Source organism: Jaculus jaculus, chromosome 6 (genome assembly GCF_020740685.1).
Source record: "Jaculus jaculus isolate mJacJac1 chromosome 6, mJacJac1.mat.Y.cur, whole genome shotgun sequence".
Taxonomy (NCBI): domain Eukaryota; kingdom Metazoa; phylum Chordata; class Mammalia; order Rodentia; family Dipodidae; genus Jaculus; species Jaculus jaculus.
The window spans coordinates 143502080-143523316 of record NC_059107.1 but is presented as its reverse complement, the minus strand read 5'-3'; the positions used below and the strand labels follow the sequence as shown (position 1 = coordinate 143523316).

At 39.6% G+C, this 21237-nt stretch overlaps 1 protein-coding gene across 2 annotated transcripts in view; it reads right to left on the bottom strand.

The window, feature by feature from the left end:
* Nr1h4 (nuclear receptor subfamily 1 group H member 4) overlaps nucleotides 1–21237 on the bottom strand; it is a 53392-nt gene that overhangs the window by 9250 nt on the left and 22905 nt on the right. The window contains exons 3-7 of one of the 2 annotated variants that reach the window (XM_004650209.2): nucleotides 18035–18187; nucleotides 14904–15037; nucleotides 12884–12982; nucleotides 12459–12558; nucleotides 7166–7312 (exon numbers count right to left, since the gene is read on the bottom strand). In XM_004650209.2, the coding sequence (XP_004650266.1) occupies nucleotides 7166–7312; nucleotides 12459–12558; nucleotides 12884–12982; nucleotides 14904–15037; nucleotides 18035–18187 (633 nt within the window). The remainder of the gene's footprint in view (nucleotides 1–7165; nucleotides 7313–12458; nucleotides 12559–12883; nucleotides 12983–14903; nucleotides 15038–18034; nucleotides 18188–21237) is intronic. The other variant, XM_004650210.2, reaches the window with a different exon arrangement.

Here is a 21237-nt window from a genome sequence, read left to right as displayed (position 1 = left end):
TATACCCCCCCCCACAGGAACATGCATGCACACATTAAAATAAATAAATAAAATAAGAATTCAATATTAATGCTTCATGTTCATCCTAGTGTAAAAATTATCTGGTCAATCTAGATTTCACTGGTGTTTAGGACTTGTTAGGGTTTGGACTGCCAAAGTCCAGGTTCATCTCAACAAGTGTCTTCAATATTAGAATGCAAAATAGGTGCCAGACACTGTCATAGCACCAGAAGTAGAAAATCTCAACTAGTTAACAGACCAGTGCAACAGCAGACACAGATAAATACACAACGACCCAAACTGAGCAAACCCAGAAGGCAGAGGACGCAGCTGAGGAACGAAGGGTCCTGCCCGGGGACAATGGAAACACTGACTCTAGCACTTCCTTTGTACTTAAAGAGGACTTCTTCCTATAAGTGAGCTCCAAACTGTTCATGCCCAAATTAGTGCATGACCACTTTAAGAGGCAAAATTAGAGGGGTAAGAATTCTCAGCTTTAACGTTTACGCAATTATGCAGTTGGCTATGTTTCCAATCCTTCTTTGAAAGACAGTATCTTTTGAATATCTGTTTATTTATTTATTTGTGAGTTGTGAGGAGTCAGAGAGAAAAGGAGAGGGAGAGAGAGAGGGAGAAAGAGAATGGGCACACAAAGGTATCTTGCCACTGTAAACACATGCCAGACGTATGTCTACTTTGTGCTTTGGGTACTGGAGAATTGAGTCCTGGTCAGCAGATGTTGCAGGCAAGTGCCTTTAACCAACTGAGCCTTCAGCCTGGAAGATGGGATTTGAACTGGTCGTCACTTTTCCTCTGCTTCTTTAAGAAATTTAACTCTTATTGTTTTCATCTTGTGCACATTACAAAGAAAGAAAACTGCACTCTATGCATCCTATATGCAATTTAGTATGGGATTCCTAGCTAGCTAGAAATTCATCTCCCTGTGAGGATATCTTCTTTCTCTGACCTCATCTGTATTTAATCTTCACACGAAAGCACTTTGGCATGGCAGGCTGCTTCTTGTTCTTTCTCTGTGTGCTGAAGGACAGGAAATATGTTTGGCTGGTTCTTGATATTCCTGACTCGCAGAAAGTTGGCAAATTGGACCTTGGTAAGTGATCAAAAACACAACATATAGAAGGAGCTCTGGGCTTTCCAGCAGAACTCCTGCCTTCATTTCCTGGCAGTGTGCTGACTGGCTGGATGGCCAATGCAGGTCACATGGCCTCTCCCTTTCTATTTCCCAATCTGGAAATAGGAGCGTGACAGCCACCGACAGGGCCACTGGGAGCACTCACAAGATGAGACACAAACAACTCAAATATCCCAAGTCTTTATTTCCAAGCAGAGAGCTTGAAATTAAGCAAATTAATATTAAAAAAAGAAAAAAAATAATAAAATATTCAAAATCTTGAAATATGCCATCATCCTACTAAACACTTACTATGTTGACTATTTTATTTATGTTCATGTTGAAGATAAAAAAAAAGGCAAAAATAAACTATGAACTTCAGTATTTATTTAAATTTGAAACAAGCAAAACAAGTTGTTTTGGTCTGTGAGGGATTTTGCAAATTTCCTTACTGTTAAAATGTAAATTTATTAGGGTTAACAAGTCCATTTCAATCATACCATATTTTATTGTAGCACATGATTATTCTTTTCATTAATGCATTCAGCTTGGAATCCTAGTTTGCATTATAATACTGCATTAGGAATAAAATCATTGATGCAATCTCATTGTGTAGAGAAAGTTTACCCATAGATTGTGTCAGATACACATTATGAAACTTCAATTAATACAAATAAACACTGTAGCTCCCATTCAGTAAAGTATCTCAGGAGACAGTATCTTTTTGTATGTAATTGGGATGAAATAATAGAAAACTAAAGAGTCTGAATTCATAGAACAAGAGAAAAGGTTTTGTATTACATTCTCTGAAGACTTCTTTAGGCTTAAGGTAACTTTGAGAAGTTATGCTATTCTGGAAGTAATCTATAATAGAAATAAGATTAGTCCATTAGCATAAGAATGAAAAGTTATTCTGAAAGGTCATCTTGCAAGATCAGGTTTTTATGTGACACATGGAAAAGACAATATTCTGAAAATCCTCTGAAAAAAGCAAATTCATAAATATTAATAAGTGGAAGAAACATCATCATAGATAATAAAATACAAAAGAGCACGTGAGTTTGTTATTTATTGTCACCACATGCAGTTGGTATTTGGATAAAGTATCTTACTATTAACTAAAGGCATTCATATTTATTTACACAGATTATATTCTGGAAAACTTCATTACTGAACTTCCCTGAAACTTGAAGAATCAAAGAAACTTCTAACATTATGAACAAAGGTTTTGTTTCTTACCATGAGATAGATAGATAGATAGATAGATAGATAGATAGATAGATAGACAGACAGACAGATAGATAGATGTATGTATATATGTATGTATGTATGTATAAGGAAGGGTCTCACTGCAGCCCAGACTAATCTGGAATCCACTTGATAGTCCCAGGCTGGCCTGGAACTCACTGTTTCCCTTCCATCTCTGCCTCCCCAAATGCTGGGATTCAAGGTCTGCACATCCATGCCTGGATATGATGTATTTTTAATGTGCAAAAGCCTCACCATTTCTCACTGAGCTCGTTTGACTCTATAGATCTCCTTCTTCTTCTCAATTAATATTTTCTATAGTGAATTTCATCTTGGTGTCTTCTTCTTGTAAGATGCAAAGCTCACATGGAATAGAGCATGGCACATAGTTTGTACTGAATCACTGCCATCGTTTGATGAAGTGGTTAATAGTTCTATCTATGTACTCTTCATATATAACTTTTACAAACATTTAGAAGTTTCTTCTCAGAAGGTCAATAAACCTATCTTTTTGAAAAGTTGGTCATTTTTCTTAGTTCAACATATTGAAAGAGATTTCTTTCCCCCACCTCCCTTCCTTTTCCCCCTCCTCTCTCCCTTTCCTTCTTTTGGGTCCTGAGCCAATGCGGGTGCCACCACTTTTATGATGACCAGAATTTGGCAGAGGCTGATGTTAGGTGTCTTCCTCAGTCCCTCTCCACCTTATTTATAGATACAGGGTTTCTTTTCTAAACACTATTTTTTATATATTTATTTGCAGAGAGAGAGAGAGTACAGGTACTCTAGGACAACTGCTTTTTTCATTGTCTGGTACCTGGATTTACTTCAAACAACTCATGTCTAAAGGGGAGGAGAGGGGGAACAGCAGAGCGTCTATGCCCGAGCTGCCTTTGTCCGTTGCTTGACACTCAAATGCATAACAGGCATCCGCCCCTCAACTTGCTAAAGGCAGGGTCTGGAGAAACACTTGGTGCTTGGTTGTCAGTCTAGAAAATCAGTGACTCTGATACTTGGAAGAACCTCTGGGAAGTAAATTGACAAGGCAGGCGAACCTTCTCGCCATTAACTCACTCATTCATTCCTTCTGTTGTTCTTTCATTCAGTCTATAGATGTTTGTTGAGCACTTACTCCAGGCAGCATGGGCTAGGTGATGGGAATTTCCCGGCTCTGCCTCCCCAGTGCTGCCATGCCCAGCATTTTACTTGGGTAGCAGGGATCTGAATCCAGACCCTTGAGTTTGCGTGACAAGCACTTTGCAAACGAGCCATCTCCCCATCCTTATCTCACAGATTTTTATCTCTTCTTTGTTCTGGACCATGATTCATATTTGAATTTAGAATGGAATCCATTTTTCTTCTTCTTCTTTTTTTTTTTTTTAATCTTCCAGGTAGGGTCTTGCTCTAGCCTAGGTGATCTGGAATTGAATTCACTACATAGTCTCATGGTGGCCTCAAACTCACAGTGATCCTTCTACCTCAGTCTCCTAAGTATGGGGATTAAAGAGGTGTGCCACCACACCCCAGCTGGAATCCACATTTCTTGACAATATACTGACTTTCAAAGGGTGAACAGCTGATACAATAGATCCTCAGGTCCTTCCTCACCTCTCCTTGTCCCCTACAGCATCAGGGGAATCATCCCTACAACATCTTGTCTCCTTACAAGTATCTCTCATCCTGGTTTATTTTAAGAACACTTCGAAACCTGGATTTTTATTGGCCCTTGCCCACTGCTCAAATATCTTCATCCAGGCATGGTGGCCTACACCTTTAATCCCAGGATTTGGGAGACAGAGGTAGGAGGATCGTTGTGAGTTCAAGGCCACCCTGAGACTACATAGTGAATTGTGGGTCAGTCTGGGATAGAGTGAGACCCTACCTCAGAAAAGAAATCTTCAATGTCTCCCCATTGTTTAGAAAATAACAAAATCTTTAGCCCAAGGCCTTTAACCATCTGGTTCTATTCTTTTCTGCCTCTCTATCTCCTCTTATGGTAAGCCTTAGTGTAATCATGTCAACTATGCCCTCTTATTTTGTACTTGCCTGCACTTTGTTAGCTCTATGACTTTGACTCCAACAATCCCTCTCTCCACAGGTCCACTCTGGGCATCTGCATGCAGTCTCATTCCAGGCCCAGTTCAAAGTCTAATCCTTTCTTAACTGTAAAACTACCCAACAAGAAGTCATCTTTCTCTCAGCTCTTCTCATCCACATTTTATTAGAGTTTTGTCCAGGGCTGTTTCCACTATCTGTTTCACTAGACTTTCACACAGGAAGCCTTGTGCTTGGTTAATGTCTTTACTACCACCATAACCCATAGCATTTTGTCTGAAGTATTCATGAAACTAATAAATCAATGGTTAGAAAGGAATTAGAATCTGTCAATTATGCTAAATATATTTCCATGGGGAGGGGTCAATATATAAATAGGGATCTTAGTTTTTTGTTTTTGTTTTTATTTTTTTCAAGGTAGAGTTTCACTCTAGCCCAGGCCGACCTGGAATTCACTATGGAGTCTCAGGGTGGACTTGAACTCACAGCGATCCTCCTACCTTTGCCTCCCAAGTGCTAGGATTAAAGGTGTGTGCCACTACACCCGGCTAAACAGGGATTTTTTAAAAAATCTTTATTTTTAACTAAGAGGAGGAAACTAAGAGGAGAAAACACAATGACTATAGGAAGGCAGTTTTAAAAAAAATGATCCTTAATTTTTAAATCATTTTATGTATGTTACAAATGTATGACAGACCACTTTTCTTCTGATCACTGTTCTAAAATATTGGTTTTAGAAGTGTTTAAATGTGCTCCAGTCAATTATAGAATAGATCTATTAACAAGTGCTTTCATTTCATTCATCCTCCTACCTCATTCCATATATGCAATCTCACAGGAAAGTGAAACCATTCTAATTTTAAGGATCTCCCAAGCTAAATTGCATGGGATTCCTGGAAATTCATCTCATCAGTTCTTGACGTTCTCTCTCATAGTAGTATTCCATAATAAGTTGAGTTACTGGTGCTATGATTTCATTCTGTCTCTTGAGAGGCAGAATAATGCAGTATCTGGCTGGGGATATAGCACTCTGGAAGACCACATGCCTTGAAGGGTGTGAGTTCAATTCCCACCATGGCAAAAATAAAAGTAAGACGTCCTGCCTGTCTTTGGAAAAGTGATTAAGCCTCTCTGTCTTGGTTTCTTCATTTTTAAAACGAAAATGAAGATACAACTGTACTTATTTCATAGGATTTTTGTTAGGCTTTCATGGAATCATATGCAAAGTTATTAGAACAGTGTGATGGGTATATACTGATGTAATAATCGTTATTTGCTTTATTTTTTAAATAAGATGAATAGCTGGTTACTAGTCTTTCAAGCTTAAGGATTTTAAATACATAAATATTTCTCTGAATAGAATAATCTGAGTTCCTGTGTGTGTATGTGTGTGTTTTAATCAGAGGAAGATTTTAGTCTTTCAAAAAAGCCAGCTCAGCAGGAGAGAATTCATGCCTAGTACTGAGAACCAAGTCAGGAGCCTATGGCTTGGAAGGTCATAGATCCTAGAGGGAAGCTTCCACTGTTCTTTAGCTAAAAGGAGGAGCTATGCCCATCAAGTTTTCTAAATGTTTCTTTATCCACTTTGATCCATGATGCTCTCACTCTTGGCTGAAGACTCTGCTTTTGCAGAAGATAATGAATACTGGGGAGAACCAAGGCCCATCAGTACGACATGAAAAGAAAGCCAAAAGCCTAGCATGAGATGAGCCATCTCCAGTCATATCTGTCAGGGCCCAAAGACATCACAGAGGAGGTGGCGGGTTTAATCTGAGTGCTGCTCTCCTGGCTAGCCTGAGAACTCCTCTAGGGAGATGGCAGTAGATGCTGAGGATACTCAAAACTTGTCAGAGCAAAAACTTCAAGGCTGCCAAGAGCTCTTCACTAAGGAGGCCTACAGTGCACCCTGCAAGGCTCAGGGATCACTGCATGAAGATGAGCAGGCAGACCTTAATAAGAGTTGCCCGATGGGAAGGCATACTGTGAGGCATTGCCCCCTTCCTACAGGGATGTAGTGGTGCCTTCAGATTCCACAGTGATTACCAATAACCCTGCCTAGGAGGTCCCTCAGCAGAATGGGGAGAGGGAACATAAGTGTATAACCCAATGACAATATGACCAATTTGCAATACAGCCATATATTGAATTCTCAATAAAAAATTCTTTTGAGCGAGCAGCAAGTGAGAGAGAGAGAGAGAGAGAGAGAGAGAGAGAGAGAGAGAGAGAGAGGGAAGGAGAGAGAATTGGAGCACAAGGGCCTCAGCTACTCCAATCAAACTCCAGATGTTTGCGCCACCTAGTGGGCATGTGTGACTTTGCACTTGCCTCACCTTTCTGAGCCTGCTTTACTTGTTTTCTGAAGAGTCAAACCTAGGTCTTTAGGCTTCACAGGCAAGCTCCTTAACCACTAAGCCACCTCTGTAGCCCTCTCAATAAAAATTTTAAAAATTAAATTTCAGAAATATAATTTTAAAATTGTATTAAAACCTCCCAAGGTCTTCCTCTGGCCCTTTATCTTAATGGAATGAAGAAAACATTAATGGTATTTTGCTACTATCAACTGAATTTTTGAACCAAGATACCAAAAGTCCCATCTATTTCACACATCTCTTAGAACGATGTTAGGCACAATGGCCATATAATATTGCCTGATCAATAACAACCTGCCTTCACAGTGTGTGCCAATTTTTATGTACAGAAACAAACACTTTCACCATTAACCAAATCACTTACCACTCTTTCGAATTCTTTCTTCCAATAGGTCTGCATGTCCAGCTGGGAGCTTTTTATTGAAAATCTCAGCTGAACGGAGAAACATGGCTTCGACTGCAGAGCCCTTCAGCAAGGCAATCTGGTCCTCATGGTCCAAAGTCTGAAATCCTATGGGAAGATGAGCACCAAGCCAGTATCAAGAAGCTGTGTTTATACAACAGTATTTCACACTGTGCATGTATAATGCTGCATACATATAGTAAGAGAGTAAGAGTTTGTCATCACCCCTAATAAAACATTTTCATAAATAACTTTTTTAAAATTTTTGTTTATTATAATTTATTTGAGAGCAAGAGAGAGAGAGGGGGGGGAGGGAGAGAAAGAAAGAAAGAAAGAAAGAAAGAAAGAAAGAAAGAAAGAAAGAAAATAAAGAAAGAAAGAAAGATAGATAGATAGATAGATAGATAGATAGATAGATAGATAGATAGAAAGAAAATGGGCACACCAGGGCCTCAAGACTGCAAACAAACTCCAGATGCATCTGGCTTACGTGGGTACTGGGGAGTCGAGCCTTGAACAGGGTCCTTAGGCTTCACAGGCAAGCACCACTTAACTGCTAAGCCATCTCTCCAGCAAAGCCCCAACTTTCTTTTTTTTTTTTCTTTTTTGGAGGTAGGGTCTCACTTTGGCCCAGGCTGACCTGGAATTCACTGGGTAGTCTCAGAGTGGCCTCGAGCTCATGGTGAGCCTCCTACCTCTGCCTCCTGAGTGCTGGGATTAAAGGCACGTGCCACCATGCCCAGCTGGAAATAACTTTTGTAATTGTCTTACAATTGGGTATTCAAGTTTGGTATTGTACTGTCAAACTGAGGCTGGCTTTGACTTTCATTGAGTCAGAATTACTGATAAATACATGGGGGCGAAAAGATGTTATGTCCACAACAAATACATATATAATGGAAGAGATAGACTGATTCAGAGGGAGCAGACTATAGGAAAGCCCAGTCCCTCTGAGTCGTTACTTAGTCACACTAGCTGTGCAGGGTCAACTCTGAAGCCAGGAAAGCATCCTCCTGTGCAGCCAGAACACTGGCCTGCCTCGTGAGTCTTCTGTGAACACTCACAGAATGTGCAGCAGAGCCCACTACCCAACCCGTTAGGGCTGTACTGAGGTCTCTTTTCTGAGCTCAGGACCACTGTATCACCATGCATGGCAGGAGAAAACAAACAAAAATGGGAAATGATTTCTGGCCTTAAGGAACACAAAACCATCTGGAAAATACAAGGACCTTGTCCAGGCCTATATGGAATGGTCTCTAACCTGACCCAGTGCCTACTTCTCCTTGCCTTCCCTCTGGGCTTCGACACACTGAAGCCTGGCTCTACTGGTAACATGCAAGCCTTCTTTTGCTCTTCCATATATATCCATGCCACTCTCTCACTGCCATTGTGTCTCTTCTTCAGGGTTAACCTATGTGAAGACATGTCGTGAGCTCTCACAAGTTCCCTCCTGCTTTATTTCTGTTCAGGAAACATACCACTACCTACCAAGATCTGATTGAGCTATATGCTTATTTCTTGTCTGCTGCCTCTATAAATTTCTTGGTTCAGAGGCTGTCTATTTGGCTTAATTTTATATCCCCAATGTCTGGCACTGCAGAGGAGTCAAAAATTATTTGCTAAATCGCTGCATGAATGACTGAATGAATAGGATACAAAACACACATCTGTGTGCATGATGGTTCATATGCACACATGGTGTGTGCATGTTTGTAGACAGAAATAATGCCATTGGGGTTCTAACTGGCTAAGAAAAGGATAAACAGCAACAGGAATCAGATAAGAGAGCAAGACTCTGGATTAAGAGTCACTATTCCAGAGAATTCAAGGGCCCCGATGGTAGGAGCCATTCTTTCTTTCTGAGTGTCCAACTCCTTGGACAGTGCCTGGAAGAAAATATCCTCAATAAACTGAATAGACTTCACAGACAGCTAACAAAAGAAGAAACACAAATGGATAATAAGTATTTTTAAAATTTGGGCTGGGGAGATGGCTCCACAGTTAAAAGATTCATGATGGCCTAGGTTTTATTCCACATTGCCCATGGAAAGCCCCATGCACAAAGTAGAGTGAGCATGCATCTGGAGTTCGCAGTGACAAGAAAGAGGTCCTGGCACACTCATACACACAGTCTTTTTCTCAAATAAATAAAATAGTTTTTAAAGTATATTGAAAAGTTTTCAGTGTCTCTGGCCATCAGGGAAATGCAAGCTAAAATCATTTTTGAGATAACGTCTCACCCTGTTAGAATGGCTATCATCAACTAACAAATGCTGACAAGGGCACGGGGAAAGAGGAACTTCTATTCAATGCTGGTGGGAGTACAAACTGGTACAGATGTCATGGAAATCAATGAGGACATTTCTCAAAAAAATTAGAAACTAAACTAAACTACCATATGTCCTAGGCATACCATTCCTGGACATATAATCAAAAGACTCCATATCCTACTACAGAGAGATTGGCACGTCCCTGTTTACTGCTGCTCTGCTTACAATAGCAAGGAAATGGACAGCCTAGATGACCTTCAAAAGATGAGCGGATCATGAAAATGTGGTGCCCATGCACAATGAAATTTTACTCAGCAGCAAATAAAACTGAATTTATGAAAAACTACAGGAGCACCCTTGGATCTAGAATAAGTTATATTAAGTGAAGTGAACCTAACTCAGAATGTCCCAAAGCTCGTCTTCTCTGATAGGCAGATCCTACCTTACAATGTTTATATTCATGCACACAAATGGGTGCAAACACGGGTAAAGCCTAAAAAGCTAGAAAAGGATGACCAAGAGAAGGTTAAAAGAGGTGATGAGAAAGCTCGGAGGGAGGGCAAAAGAACACATCTGGCCTGACAGCAGAAAGGAGGAGGGTGGCTAGAAGGGGAATGCAAGACAGGAGGAGGGAGAAGAGAATCAGGTCAAACAAACAGTTGGAAACTGCTGTGATGATATCCAATACTTTGCGTGCTAATTTGGAAGATTCAATTCAGTTTTTCACAAAACACCCTTTTCATATTGGAATTATACCAATATTTGTCATAATTCTTCTGTAATTATTGTTAAAGAAAACATTTATTTTTCAAGGTCCTTTTATTTCTTTCTATAGTTTTCCATTTCCCCCTCTGCTTTACTCATTGAACATAATTTACAGAACTCTCCCTCAGGAAGCAGGCGAGGCACTAGGAAGGAAGGCTGTTAAGATATTGCCTTTGCTTTCAGATAAGCTATATCTTACAAGATTGTTGGTCTTAAATTATTTCTCAGATCAAAACTCACTGACCACTTAAATTGAAAAATCTACCCATGAATCATATTTCTTCTTTACTTTTCTCATTTCTTCCCCCCATGCCTTTTACTTTCGTGTAATCGTGGTTTTAGATCGAGATTGGTTTCAGCTTAATTAGCATATAATAAAGTATTCTCCTCTTTCATTGTTAATAAAGAAACAAGAGAATATTAAAGCTTCAGTGATAATGAGAACTTTCTTCCCACATTTTATGAGTTTTATATCAGCTCATGTCTACCTGTGACACATTTAATTAAAGACATGCATAATGCTGGCAAAAAGAAGGCAAATTAACATGTCTAATTAAAATCATAGGTCAGAAACTGCCTTCTGTAATTTAGCATTCCAGTGGTATGCTGTTATCCAGGTATCTATTACACTTTTCTAACACATGTAATCACAAAGTACTAACACTTTTTAAATTTTGTTCAGACAAGGTCTCACTAGGTAGCCCAGGCTGGCCAAGATAGTCTGGAAATTATTATTTTAAGAAAAAACACTGAAAGAATTTAAACCAATTAGTTTACAAGATTGTTGGTCTCAAATTATTTCTCAGATCAAAACCCACTGACAGGGCTGGAGAGATGGCTTAGCAGTTAAGCGCTTGCCTGTGAAGCCTAAGGACCCTGGTTTGAGGCTTGATTCCCCAGGACCCACGTTAGCCAGATGCACAAGGGGTGCTCACGTCTGGAGTTCATTTGCATTGGCTAGAGGCCCTGGCACACCCATTCTCTCTCTCTATCTGCCTCTTTCTCTCTGTCTATCTCTCTCAAATAAATAAATTTAAAAAAAAAGCCCACTGACCAATTAAACTGAAAAATCTCCCCATGAATCATATTTCTCTACTTTTCTCATTTCTTCTCCCTTCTTTGATCATGAAGCAGAAGGAACATCAGGCAGGAGATGATATTCCCACATTCCAGACTCTTCACTGGCATCTCCACCATCATGTCCTTAACACATCAGGATAAGTACTTCTCCTAAATCTTATACATACAATTTTTCATTACCCCCTATTGATTATCAGTGACCCTGAGTTAAGCTTTCCTTTCTTGTCTCTTCTACTGCCAGTGCTTCTTTCAGGCTCTCTTACTTGGACTTGTGCAGTAGTGTACTGACTGATCCTCCCCAGCTTCTCTCCCCACTCAAATTCATCTCATACAGACCCGATAAAGCCAGCCGCCTTCAACAAAAATGTCATCATTTTCCAAAAATGTGGGGGTGGGGATTGATGAGTGGTGTCATGTAGTATAGCATATACATGCAGAGGATGGAGGAGAATGTTGGGTGTCTTCCCTTGTCATTCAATTGCAAATTTTCTTCAGATGGAGTTTTCTCAAGCCCCAGCAATTCTCTAGTCTCTGCTCCATAGAACTGGGGTTACAGGTATGTCTAGCTATTTACATGGATAAACTCAGGACCATTGAGTGATATCCCTAACCCTGGAAGATTTGTTTGAGACAGTGTCTCTCATGATTCTCAGGCTGGCCTCAAACTCAGCTATGTAGATAAAGATGGCCTTAAACTTCTGATCCCCAGCTTCTATGTCCTGAGTTCTGGGACTACAGGTATGTGCTATAACATCTGGTTTATGGAGTAATGAGGACTGAACCCATGCCAGGCAAATGCTCTACCAACTGAGCTACATCCTAAGGCATGGAAGAATTATTATAAATTATTTTAAATATACTTTATTATTGTAGCTTTTCATGTCTACAGCAGTTAGACACATTAATTTAAAGCACATATTATTTCCATTTTACAGTGAACAGACCTGCATATCTCAATGTCACAGAAAAATCATACAGTGTACTAGAGAAATAACTAATATAAAAACACCTGCCTATATCTGATCACATAGGAATGTTTTTGAAGACTGAACAAAACATTGTATATAAAGTGGTTAATATAATCTGTGACACATTGTAAACACCCAGTGAATGTTAACTTTTATTATTTAAAATAATACCTGGCAGCTTTTTTGTGAATTCTACAAGAATCTGTACATGACTGGTAGCCATTTCTGTTAAAATGAGAAAATTTTCTTCTGCACTGAATTCTTCTTTTAACTAAATTTTAAGAAGAAAAACAAATGATTAATAAGCAGGTAGGGAAAGAATAACTCAAAATAAAATAATTAAACTAAAAACTGATTTATATAATAAAATTTAAAGACACAACTCATATTTCTGAAATCTTTGGAGAACAATTTACAAGATAAATGTGAGACTTATTAATTGCTTAATGCTGGTAAAAGTTTAATTGCATAACTTGAATTCTGAGCTATTGTCATTTCAAACAACATATATGCATATAAACCCCAGCTCCAAGGTAGTAAAAGTTCCAGAGTACTAACTTTAAACAAATACATTTTAAAATACATGTTATACATACAATTTTATTTGTTATTTCCTGAGGCATCCTCTGTTTGCTATATGAATCCATAATATAATGTAGGAGATTCTGTTGATCTGGGGTGAGTTCAGTTTTCTCCTGCACTGGCAAGAAAATAAAAGATGTTAGGGAAGATGATTAGAAGACAGTATTCTTATATGTGTATTTATCTGGAATAAATTATTAGCAAAATATTCTTCAAGTCCTAAATAGAGAAAGAACTATGAGTTATAGAACACAATTTCTTTCTATGGGTCCTGGCACAAACAATATCATATTTCACTAATGTTGTTTTAAGTTGCTTATTTTCTCAGATAGAAAATAGGGACATCAAAATATTCCTTTCATGAATGTCTTGAGAATAAAGAGTACTCTGGATATGAAGGATCCAGAATCCATCCATACAGAAGGACAGTGAAAATTCAAGGTTTAATCATAACTATGGAAAAGTTTACCAGGAGAAAATCTAGACTCCATCTAAGATTATTAATGTATGCTTAAAGGTTGACAAACTGTGGCCTATGGACCAAAGGTACCAGTTTTTGTTTTTTTTTTGTTGTTGTTGTTGTTTTGTTTTTGTATTTGTTTTTTTGTTTTTTTTGTTTTTTTGAGGTAGGGTTTCACTCTAGCCTAGGCTGACCTGGAATTCACTATGTAGCCTCAGGGTGGTCTCTAACTCACAGTGATCCTCCTACCTCTGCCTCCCGAGTGCTGGGATTAAAGGCGTGCACCACCATACCCGGCTACAAAGCTACCAGTTTTATACATAAAGTTTTATTGGAACATGCATGGTTACACTACTTGTTGATGTGTCATCTACGCGGCTTTTTTTTCTAAAATGGGCAAAACCTAAAATATCTGGCATGGCAGAGAAAACAGCTTGCTGAGTCTAAGCATAAAATCATCAGTCTTCTCAGACAGACCCCACCATGTCTTTCCTTCTCAAGAGCATCCTCCGAGGAACGCGAATCTTTGTGTCAATTTTTCAGTTTTCTTATACCAAAGGGTTACTGATATAATGCCAAAATAATTCTTTTCTTTTACAGACTTGCTTTTCCCGAAATGAATATAAAATAATGCACTTGCAAAACTGAAAGTGAATAAAATTGTCTACCCTTCTTGAGAAGGGGTGGCTAGCTTACTGGATTTCAGCTAATGGCAAAGTAAATTCTTCTGAATGTCCTGTGACATTAGACAAATGTCAACCCAGATGCTGTTCCCTCACAAAAATTTAAAATGCTCAATGAATTTCTTGAGAGCTTTGCAACTCTGTGGGAAACTCTACTGGTCCACAGAAACATGAACCAAACCACAGTCTCTTTTTTTTTTTTTTTTTTTTATTTTAAAAGGCTCTCCAAGTGGCCAAGTTCATTTGATAATAGGCCATAAAGGAGATCTGGTTTTTTTTTTTAATTTTTATTTATTTATTTATTTGAGAGCGACAGACACAGAGAGAAAGACAGATAGAGGAAGAGAGAGAGAATGGGCGCGCCAGGGCTTCCAGCCACTGCAAACGAACTCCAGACGCTTGCGCCCCCTTGTGCATCTGGCTAACGTGGGACCTGGGGAACTGAGCCTTGAACCGGGGTCCTTAGGCTTCACAGGCAAGCGCTTAACCGCTAAGCCATCTCTCCAGCCCAAACCACAGTCTCTATTAAGCCCATATCTCCCCTGGTGGAGGCTCTCTTCTCAAGGATGGGGGAAGGGCAGGAAATGGTCATCAAAACTCGGTTGGAAAGCCCCATCCTGCACATGGAATCATCCCCTTTGGTGGCCACTATGAATTAGCAGCTGAATGAAACCCCAGAAGAGCTCTCACTTTTTACCTCACACACTGCTATTTGAATATTTATACCACAGCATCTGCTGCTCTCTTGATTTAAAAGAAAATAAAGAATTCATTTTACTGCACAACTGAGATGGAATTTCTGCTTGAATTTGAGAGCCTCTCAGCCAGATCCCCAGGATCCCAGAAACACAATTCCTGTAGGCTTTAGCGGCCAGCATTGCATGTCGTTACCCTGCATGACTTCGTTGTAGAGGTCACTTGTCGCGAATCTCGCCCTTCGCTGTCCTCGTTCATAATCTGATCTGTGTGTTGCTTCACATTTTTTCTCAGTCGTTTAGATTTGCACTGAATTTCAGTTAACAGACCTGAGAAATACAAGCACAGAAAGCACTACTGGGTGTGTAGTCATGAGACAGCTGCTGTGTGGTCAGTTAGGTGTAATTAGTTTTCACACCCTTAGATAGTAAAAAAGAGGAGGCCAATCTTTTATTAAAATGGCTCTGTGTGTGCGCACGCGTGCATGTGCGCGCACTCATGCATATGCATGCATGTGCTTGTGCACCTAAGTGCCACAGCACACGTGTGGAGGCCAGTGGACAGCCTCAGGCTCCTTACCTCCCACCTTGTTTGAGGCAGTCTGCTGTTCACCACTATATTTTGGTTATACTTCTATCTCTACCTCCCATCTGATGTTTACAGGTAATACAGATTCTTGTGAAACCGCACCTGGCTTTTGGTGAGTTTGGGGGGATCTGAACTCATGTCATCATGATTGCACAGTGAGTGCATTTACCCACAGACTATCTCCCCATCCCATATTGAGCAAGCGATTTAATTTCTATGAGCCTGTTTCTTCACTTGTAAAATGTGAATGTTGTCGACTTGAGAGTTTCATGTAAATGTGAACAGATCAATTTTGAAAAATGAGCTTTACATAGATAATCTGTGATTCTAAAGTATTGTGGAGAACATACATATTCACTCAATAAGATAGTGAACGACCTTCTCCCTTTTCCTGACCCAGGGGACTAGGAAAGCTGGTATTTCAAAACAGCATCAGTGTTATTTTTCCTCAGGTTGCATACTGTACCATAAAAGTATATTCAATTTCACATTAAATTCTCTTGAGTAAAACAAATGCTAACAACCTTTAGGGGAAATGTTCAAATCCTGCCAATCTTTACAACTATACAAATTACTGAGAAGTATAAAGGTAAAAGTACTCAGAGAATGCTACCATTTTGATATTGAGTGTTCTTTAAAAGTGACTTTAAGGAAGGTATGGTCCCTGGTATGCCACTATTGGAAGGTGGTGGAAACTCTAGAAGATGAGGCCTTGGGAGGTTCTGATCATTATGTGTACTTCCTCAGAGGAGATTCTGAAACCCCACTCCTTCCTTTTTTCTTTTTCCTTTCTGATCATGTGACCATGAGATGAGCTTCTTGTTCTGTCATCCACTCCACACCATTGCCTTAGGCTCTCCTCCCAGGAGCTTAAAAGCAGTAGGACTCACTAATAATGGGATCACCAAAACTATGAGCCAAAAGAAACATTTTCTCTTTAAAATTAATTATTTTAGGGGCTTAAAAAAAAATCTTAATTTTATTTATTTTTTTTTTGCCATTTGTTGCTTGTGTGGTGTGTACGTGCATGTGGTATATGCACATGAGTGTTTAGATCTGCTTGCCCTGTGCACACATGTGCAGAGCCCTGAAGAGGATGTCAGGTGTTCACTGTCCCTCTTCTGTCTTATCTCCTCAAGACAGAATCCCTCACTGAACCTGGAGCTCACTCTGTTTCTCAGTCGGGCTGGCTGACCGCGCGCCCCAGCAATCTTCCTGTCTCTGCTCCACTCAGAACCCGGGTTATAGGTATTCACAGCTATGCCCAGTTTTTCACATGGACACTGGGGATCAAACGCAGGTCCTCATGCTTGTGCAACAAGTGCTTTGAGCCATGAGCCATCTATCTCCTTAGTCCCTCTCAGGTATTTTTCAGTATTGATAGAAAACTAGCTGATTGAATTGTTTTTGAATGACCAAGTACTATCATCCTTGATTTATACATTAAAGTATATATTTAAAAAAAAAAAAACAGTATAGCAGAACCTCTTGTATTCCCATTGGACGTCTCTGTTCCTCTCTCAGTATTAATGAAACAAAGTTCCAAGGAGTTCTTGATTCAGCACATTTACTTTATAGACTCATAAAAGAGCTACATCTATAACAAGAAAAGTTGGTGCCCATAAATAATATTACGGGCTTTTATGGGGGAGGGGGGGTCACACAAAATGTCCCAAGAGTGAAATGGAACAAGCTCATCTCTAAGTGATGAGCAACAGGAACCAGTGTGAGTCAGGATTTCCATTGTAAGATTAGGTTGCAGCGGCAGCTCCCACGCGGGCTCTATTTCATGCATGCAAAAATGAGATTGTGATCAGCGAGCATAAAACTTTCATCCACCTGGAGCCGGATTATTTACACAGACCTATTTTCTCCCTCCTGCACATATTATTTCTCTGGGTCCATCCCAGTCGCCTGTATAGTGCGGGGAACAATAGAACGGGAGTCATCTTCCACAGGCTTTTATTTCATGTGGCATTCCCTCCCTGACTGCTATCATCCCCTTGGTGACATTTGTTTGTCTATTTGTTTGAGGAGCAACAGGACATATCTCAGAATCTGAGTGGTCAGCAGCATTTGCAGAATAAAAAATTAATGATGTTATATACTAACATGCATTCCAAGTTTTGATGAAGATTATGATGCCTCAAAAAGCCAGCAGTTAATACAGTGTCTTTTTTTATCAGATTAAAGGGCAAAATTATATTAAAACTCAGGGTAGTTAATTTCCTGTGCAAACCTATACAAATCGGTTCAAAACAGCCCTAAGACGAGTTCTTGATAAAATGACTTGGCTTAGGACTCTATTTAAATAATTCAGAGGCAGCTATACTTTATAAAACATTCTTATTCTTTTTTACCAAAATATGAATGTTTATGTTAATTAAGCAATAAATGAGAAGTATATGTTAAAATCAAATGTAGAGGAAACATGTCAGACTGTCATTCTTTATAGTTCATTAAACCATGTTAATTTAACAACATGTTAATGCCACTTCACTCTACACACAATTCTTCACAACAAAGGAAAACACAACAGCCTTCTCTTTCAGGAAAATAAAATGCTCTTTAGTTGACAGTTTGAACAATTTTAGTGGCTCATTGCCCTTTTCAAGAGCTGAGACATCATAGCAGACACCTTCTTTAATACGGGAAACACCATCCGTGCAATATAAATTACCTGACATCTGCCTCCTTAAGAGATTTTTAGCGGAATTTAATTGCTTGAAGTGGAATACCTGTATACATACATTCAGCCAACATTCCCATCTCTTTGCACTTTCTTAGTCGGCACTCTTGGCACTTCCGCCGCATGTACATGTCCATCACACAATTGCCCCCATTCTTACACTTGTACACTGCATTTTTGGTAATGCTTCTCCGGAAGAAACCTGTGAAGAAACACTGAAAAGAGTCAGAATACCACCTAACAAGTTTTCAGGAATACACATTTGACTTCAAAGATTCCAGGATTTTTTTTTTTTTTTCACACTGCTGGAAAGCCTCCAGGTAAACCCTGAGTATTATATGAATAAAGGATATTTTCACTGCACTGCATGGTTGAAAGGCTTTTTTCACTTGTTTCTATAAAGTTAGAATTATACCTCTCTTGGGAAAAAAAAAAATCTTAGGTTGTTTTTTAGGGTATATTACTTTCATCTATTTTTATTGGGGGACAATTCTATGCTAGTGAGTACTAAGTTCTGGTGCTATAAAGAGGAATAACTCATCCCTGCCCTCCTAGATAGAGTTTAAAGGTTGGCTGAAGGCAAAGACACACAGACAGCTCTAACCAGGTCAAAGCAAGTGCTGTGTGGGTTCTGACGGGAGGCTGTGCTGAGCAGAGCAGACACAGACATGGTCAAAGTAGAAAGTTAGCAATGGGCTAAGAGTTGGAAAGTGTGCTGCTGCTGTTGACCAGATATTCAGGGACAGGGCTGCCTTCAAGGCTTCTAGTCAGTACTTCATAAGCTAGCCTGGCACAATGAGAAAAACATTGTTTGATTTAGAAGCAAATATCTCCCTGGAGAACGTGCAGCATATTGTCAGCCTGTTTGGGTAAGATACCTTCTACACAGAAAGGGATGAGACTGGCTTGTCACTGCTTTTCCTTTTCCACATGTCCTGCTTTAACTTGTTCTCTCTCAGTGGGAACTATAGATTCTGCTACTCCCGTTGTCACCAAGGGGCCCGGTGAAGAGGGACGACTGTGGGAATCAAAGGAAGTGACAGGACAGTACTGACTTGCCTGGTTCACAAGCTCATACCCCCATCCATAGTTTGAGTTTCTGAGGCTTTGGTGGCCCTTGGTTGTGCATCCAAAGTTATTGATGAAAGATTGCAGAGTAAACTCTTCCTAAGTTTCAAATTTTACATCTTTCTGAGTAGTGTGACAAGATCTTGCATAGCTCCAGTCTGTCCCACTTATAATGTAAGTCATCCTTTTGTCTACCAAACCCATCCAATAGCATGTGGGAGAGATCACACTCACATAACTTTTATTTTGATATTTTGTTATAATTTTCATTTTTTAACATTATTCAATTATTAACATTTGTGATAAGCTCTTCCTGTGCCTAGTTGCCAGGTTAATAATTTAAATTTGTCGTAGGCATACACATGTCATATCTATAGGGTTGATGGTTTCAAGTATCCACTGGAAGGGGGCCTTAGAAATAGTCTCTATGGATAGGGTGGAGCTGTACTGTGATAGACAGGTATCCTTAGCAGGTTTTCAAAGCTGACTCTTGCTCTCTTGGACTGGGTTCTTTAAAGAACCCTTCCTGTCATTGCAAGACTTCCAGCCATACTTCCTTGAGGAGAGCAAATATATTTCAACGCTAGTGCACACATGTTTCTCCTTCAGCATCTAAGAATTTGGTCATTCACTCCACACCTCTCATACTGAGGCCTCTTTATAAGATGGTCTCTGCATGGACTCACAATAGCCCTATGCTGGCTTTTTTTTTTTTTTTTTTTTTTTTTTTTTGTCTAAAGCACAAGTCCTTTCTAATAACTAAATTAATATCAAACCTTTGTTAAGTTTTCTAATCCATTTGCTTCCATTTCACTGTTTAATCGTCATATCAACTTTCCAGTGAAGCTAGTCTATCTTCTCATGTTACAGATGAAGGGGAAAGGTACAGAGAAGTTAAGCATCTCGACCATGATTTCAAGATGTGGGAAGAGTCAAAATCAGGAAATCATGCTCTCCAGTTTGTATACTTTCAACCAGTCTGCTACAGGGAGCTCCTCTGGGTCACAAGAGGAAACAGCGACACTAAGCACCTAGTCTCTGAAAACTGCATTCTGTAACCCAGGGGGACATTGGGATAAGTGTGATTATCTTCAGAGCTTCTGACAGTGGGAAGTCAAAATGAATTCACAGCATAATACAAGACAGTTAAAGGACAGGAGAGTTAAATAAATAATCCACTGTTGGAATATAAAAGCAAAAGTATTACTTTAAGGTCACAGCTGAGGCTAGTAAAGGTTGGGCCACATTTAAAAAGGAGCAACAGTAATTACGTCGTAGACATGGAAAGCTGACTATTATGAAATTTTCCCAGTAGCAGCCACATAAATTATTCTAATAAAATAAGTATATTATGATGATTTCCAGAACCTAAGAATCAAGTGTTTTGAAGAAAGAGCATCATATGAGCTGGAAGTAGGGAACTAAGAAAATTTTTTCATGAGCTTGAACAAGGGCTTAGGGAATAAGTAGGCTTCTGAAACATGGGCTGTGAGGGAGGAAAGGTATTCTGGGAAAGGAGCAAAGGCTGAGTGTTGAGGTTCAAGCAAAAGCAGATTGTCCATCTTTGTAGGAGGCTAAAGTCTTGGAGAAATAGTGGGAGATAAGAAAGCGGTTGTAGTCAGAGCAAAATGTCAACCACCTTGGAAACCTATGCAAAGGAGGAGAGTCGTTGCTATGCAGAAAGAGAGCCTTCGGAAGTTTGACAGGGGAGGGTATGCCTTACCCTGCATGTGGAGAAGGATCCTTGGAACAAGATGACAAGGGAGGGTGTGACCTACCTTGAGTGTGGAGAAGGATCCTTGGAACAAGATGAGGAAAAGTGGAACCAAAAGGTTGGAAACTGGAGAGAGAAAAGGCCACACGACAGCTGAGAGGTAGTGGATGTCAGAGAGAATAGCAGGGAGATAGGGAGCATGTGCTCTGGCCTTCAGTTGCTAAATACGCAAGCAGAAGCTGCAGGAAAGGACATGCACCAAAGTTAGCAAAGTCACAAGCTTGCTATTGTATTGATCTTAATACTTCCCCAAATATCAAGTCCAACTACATAAAGCCTAAGAAGATGAAATAAAAACACTTTATGCTGCAGGTCAGCATTGACATTGGGGATGCAAATGCCACTATGTGTTTTAAAAGAAAGCAAAGCAAAAAGAGAATGTTTTTCATAGTACCAATCCACAAGCTCAG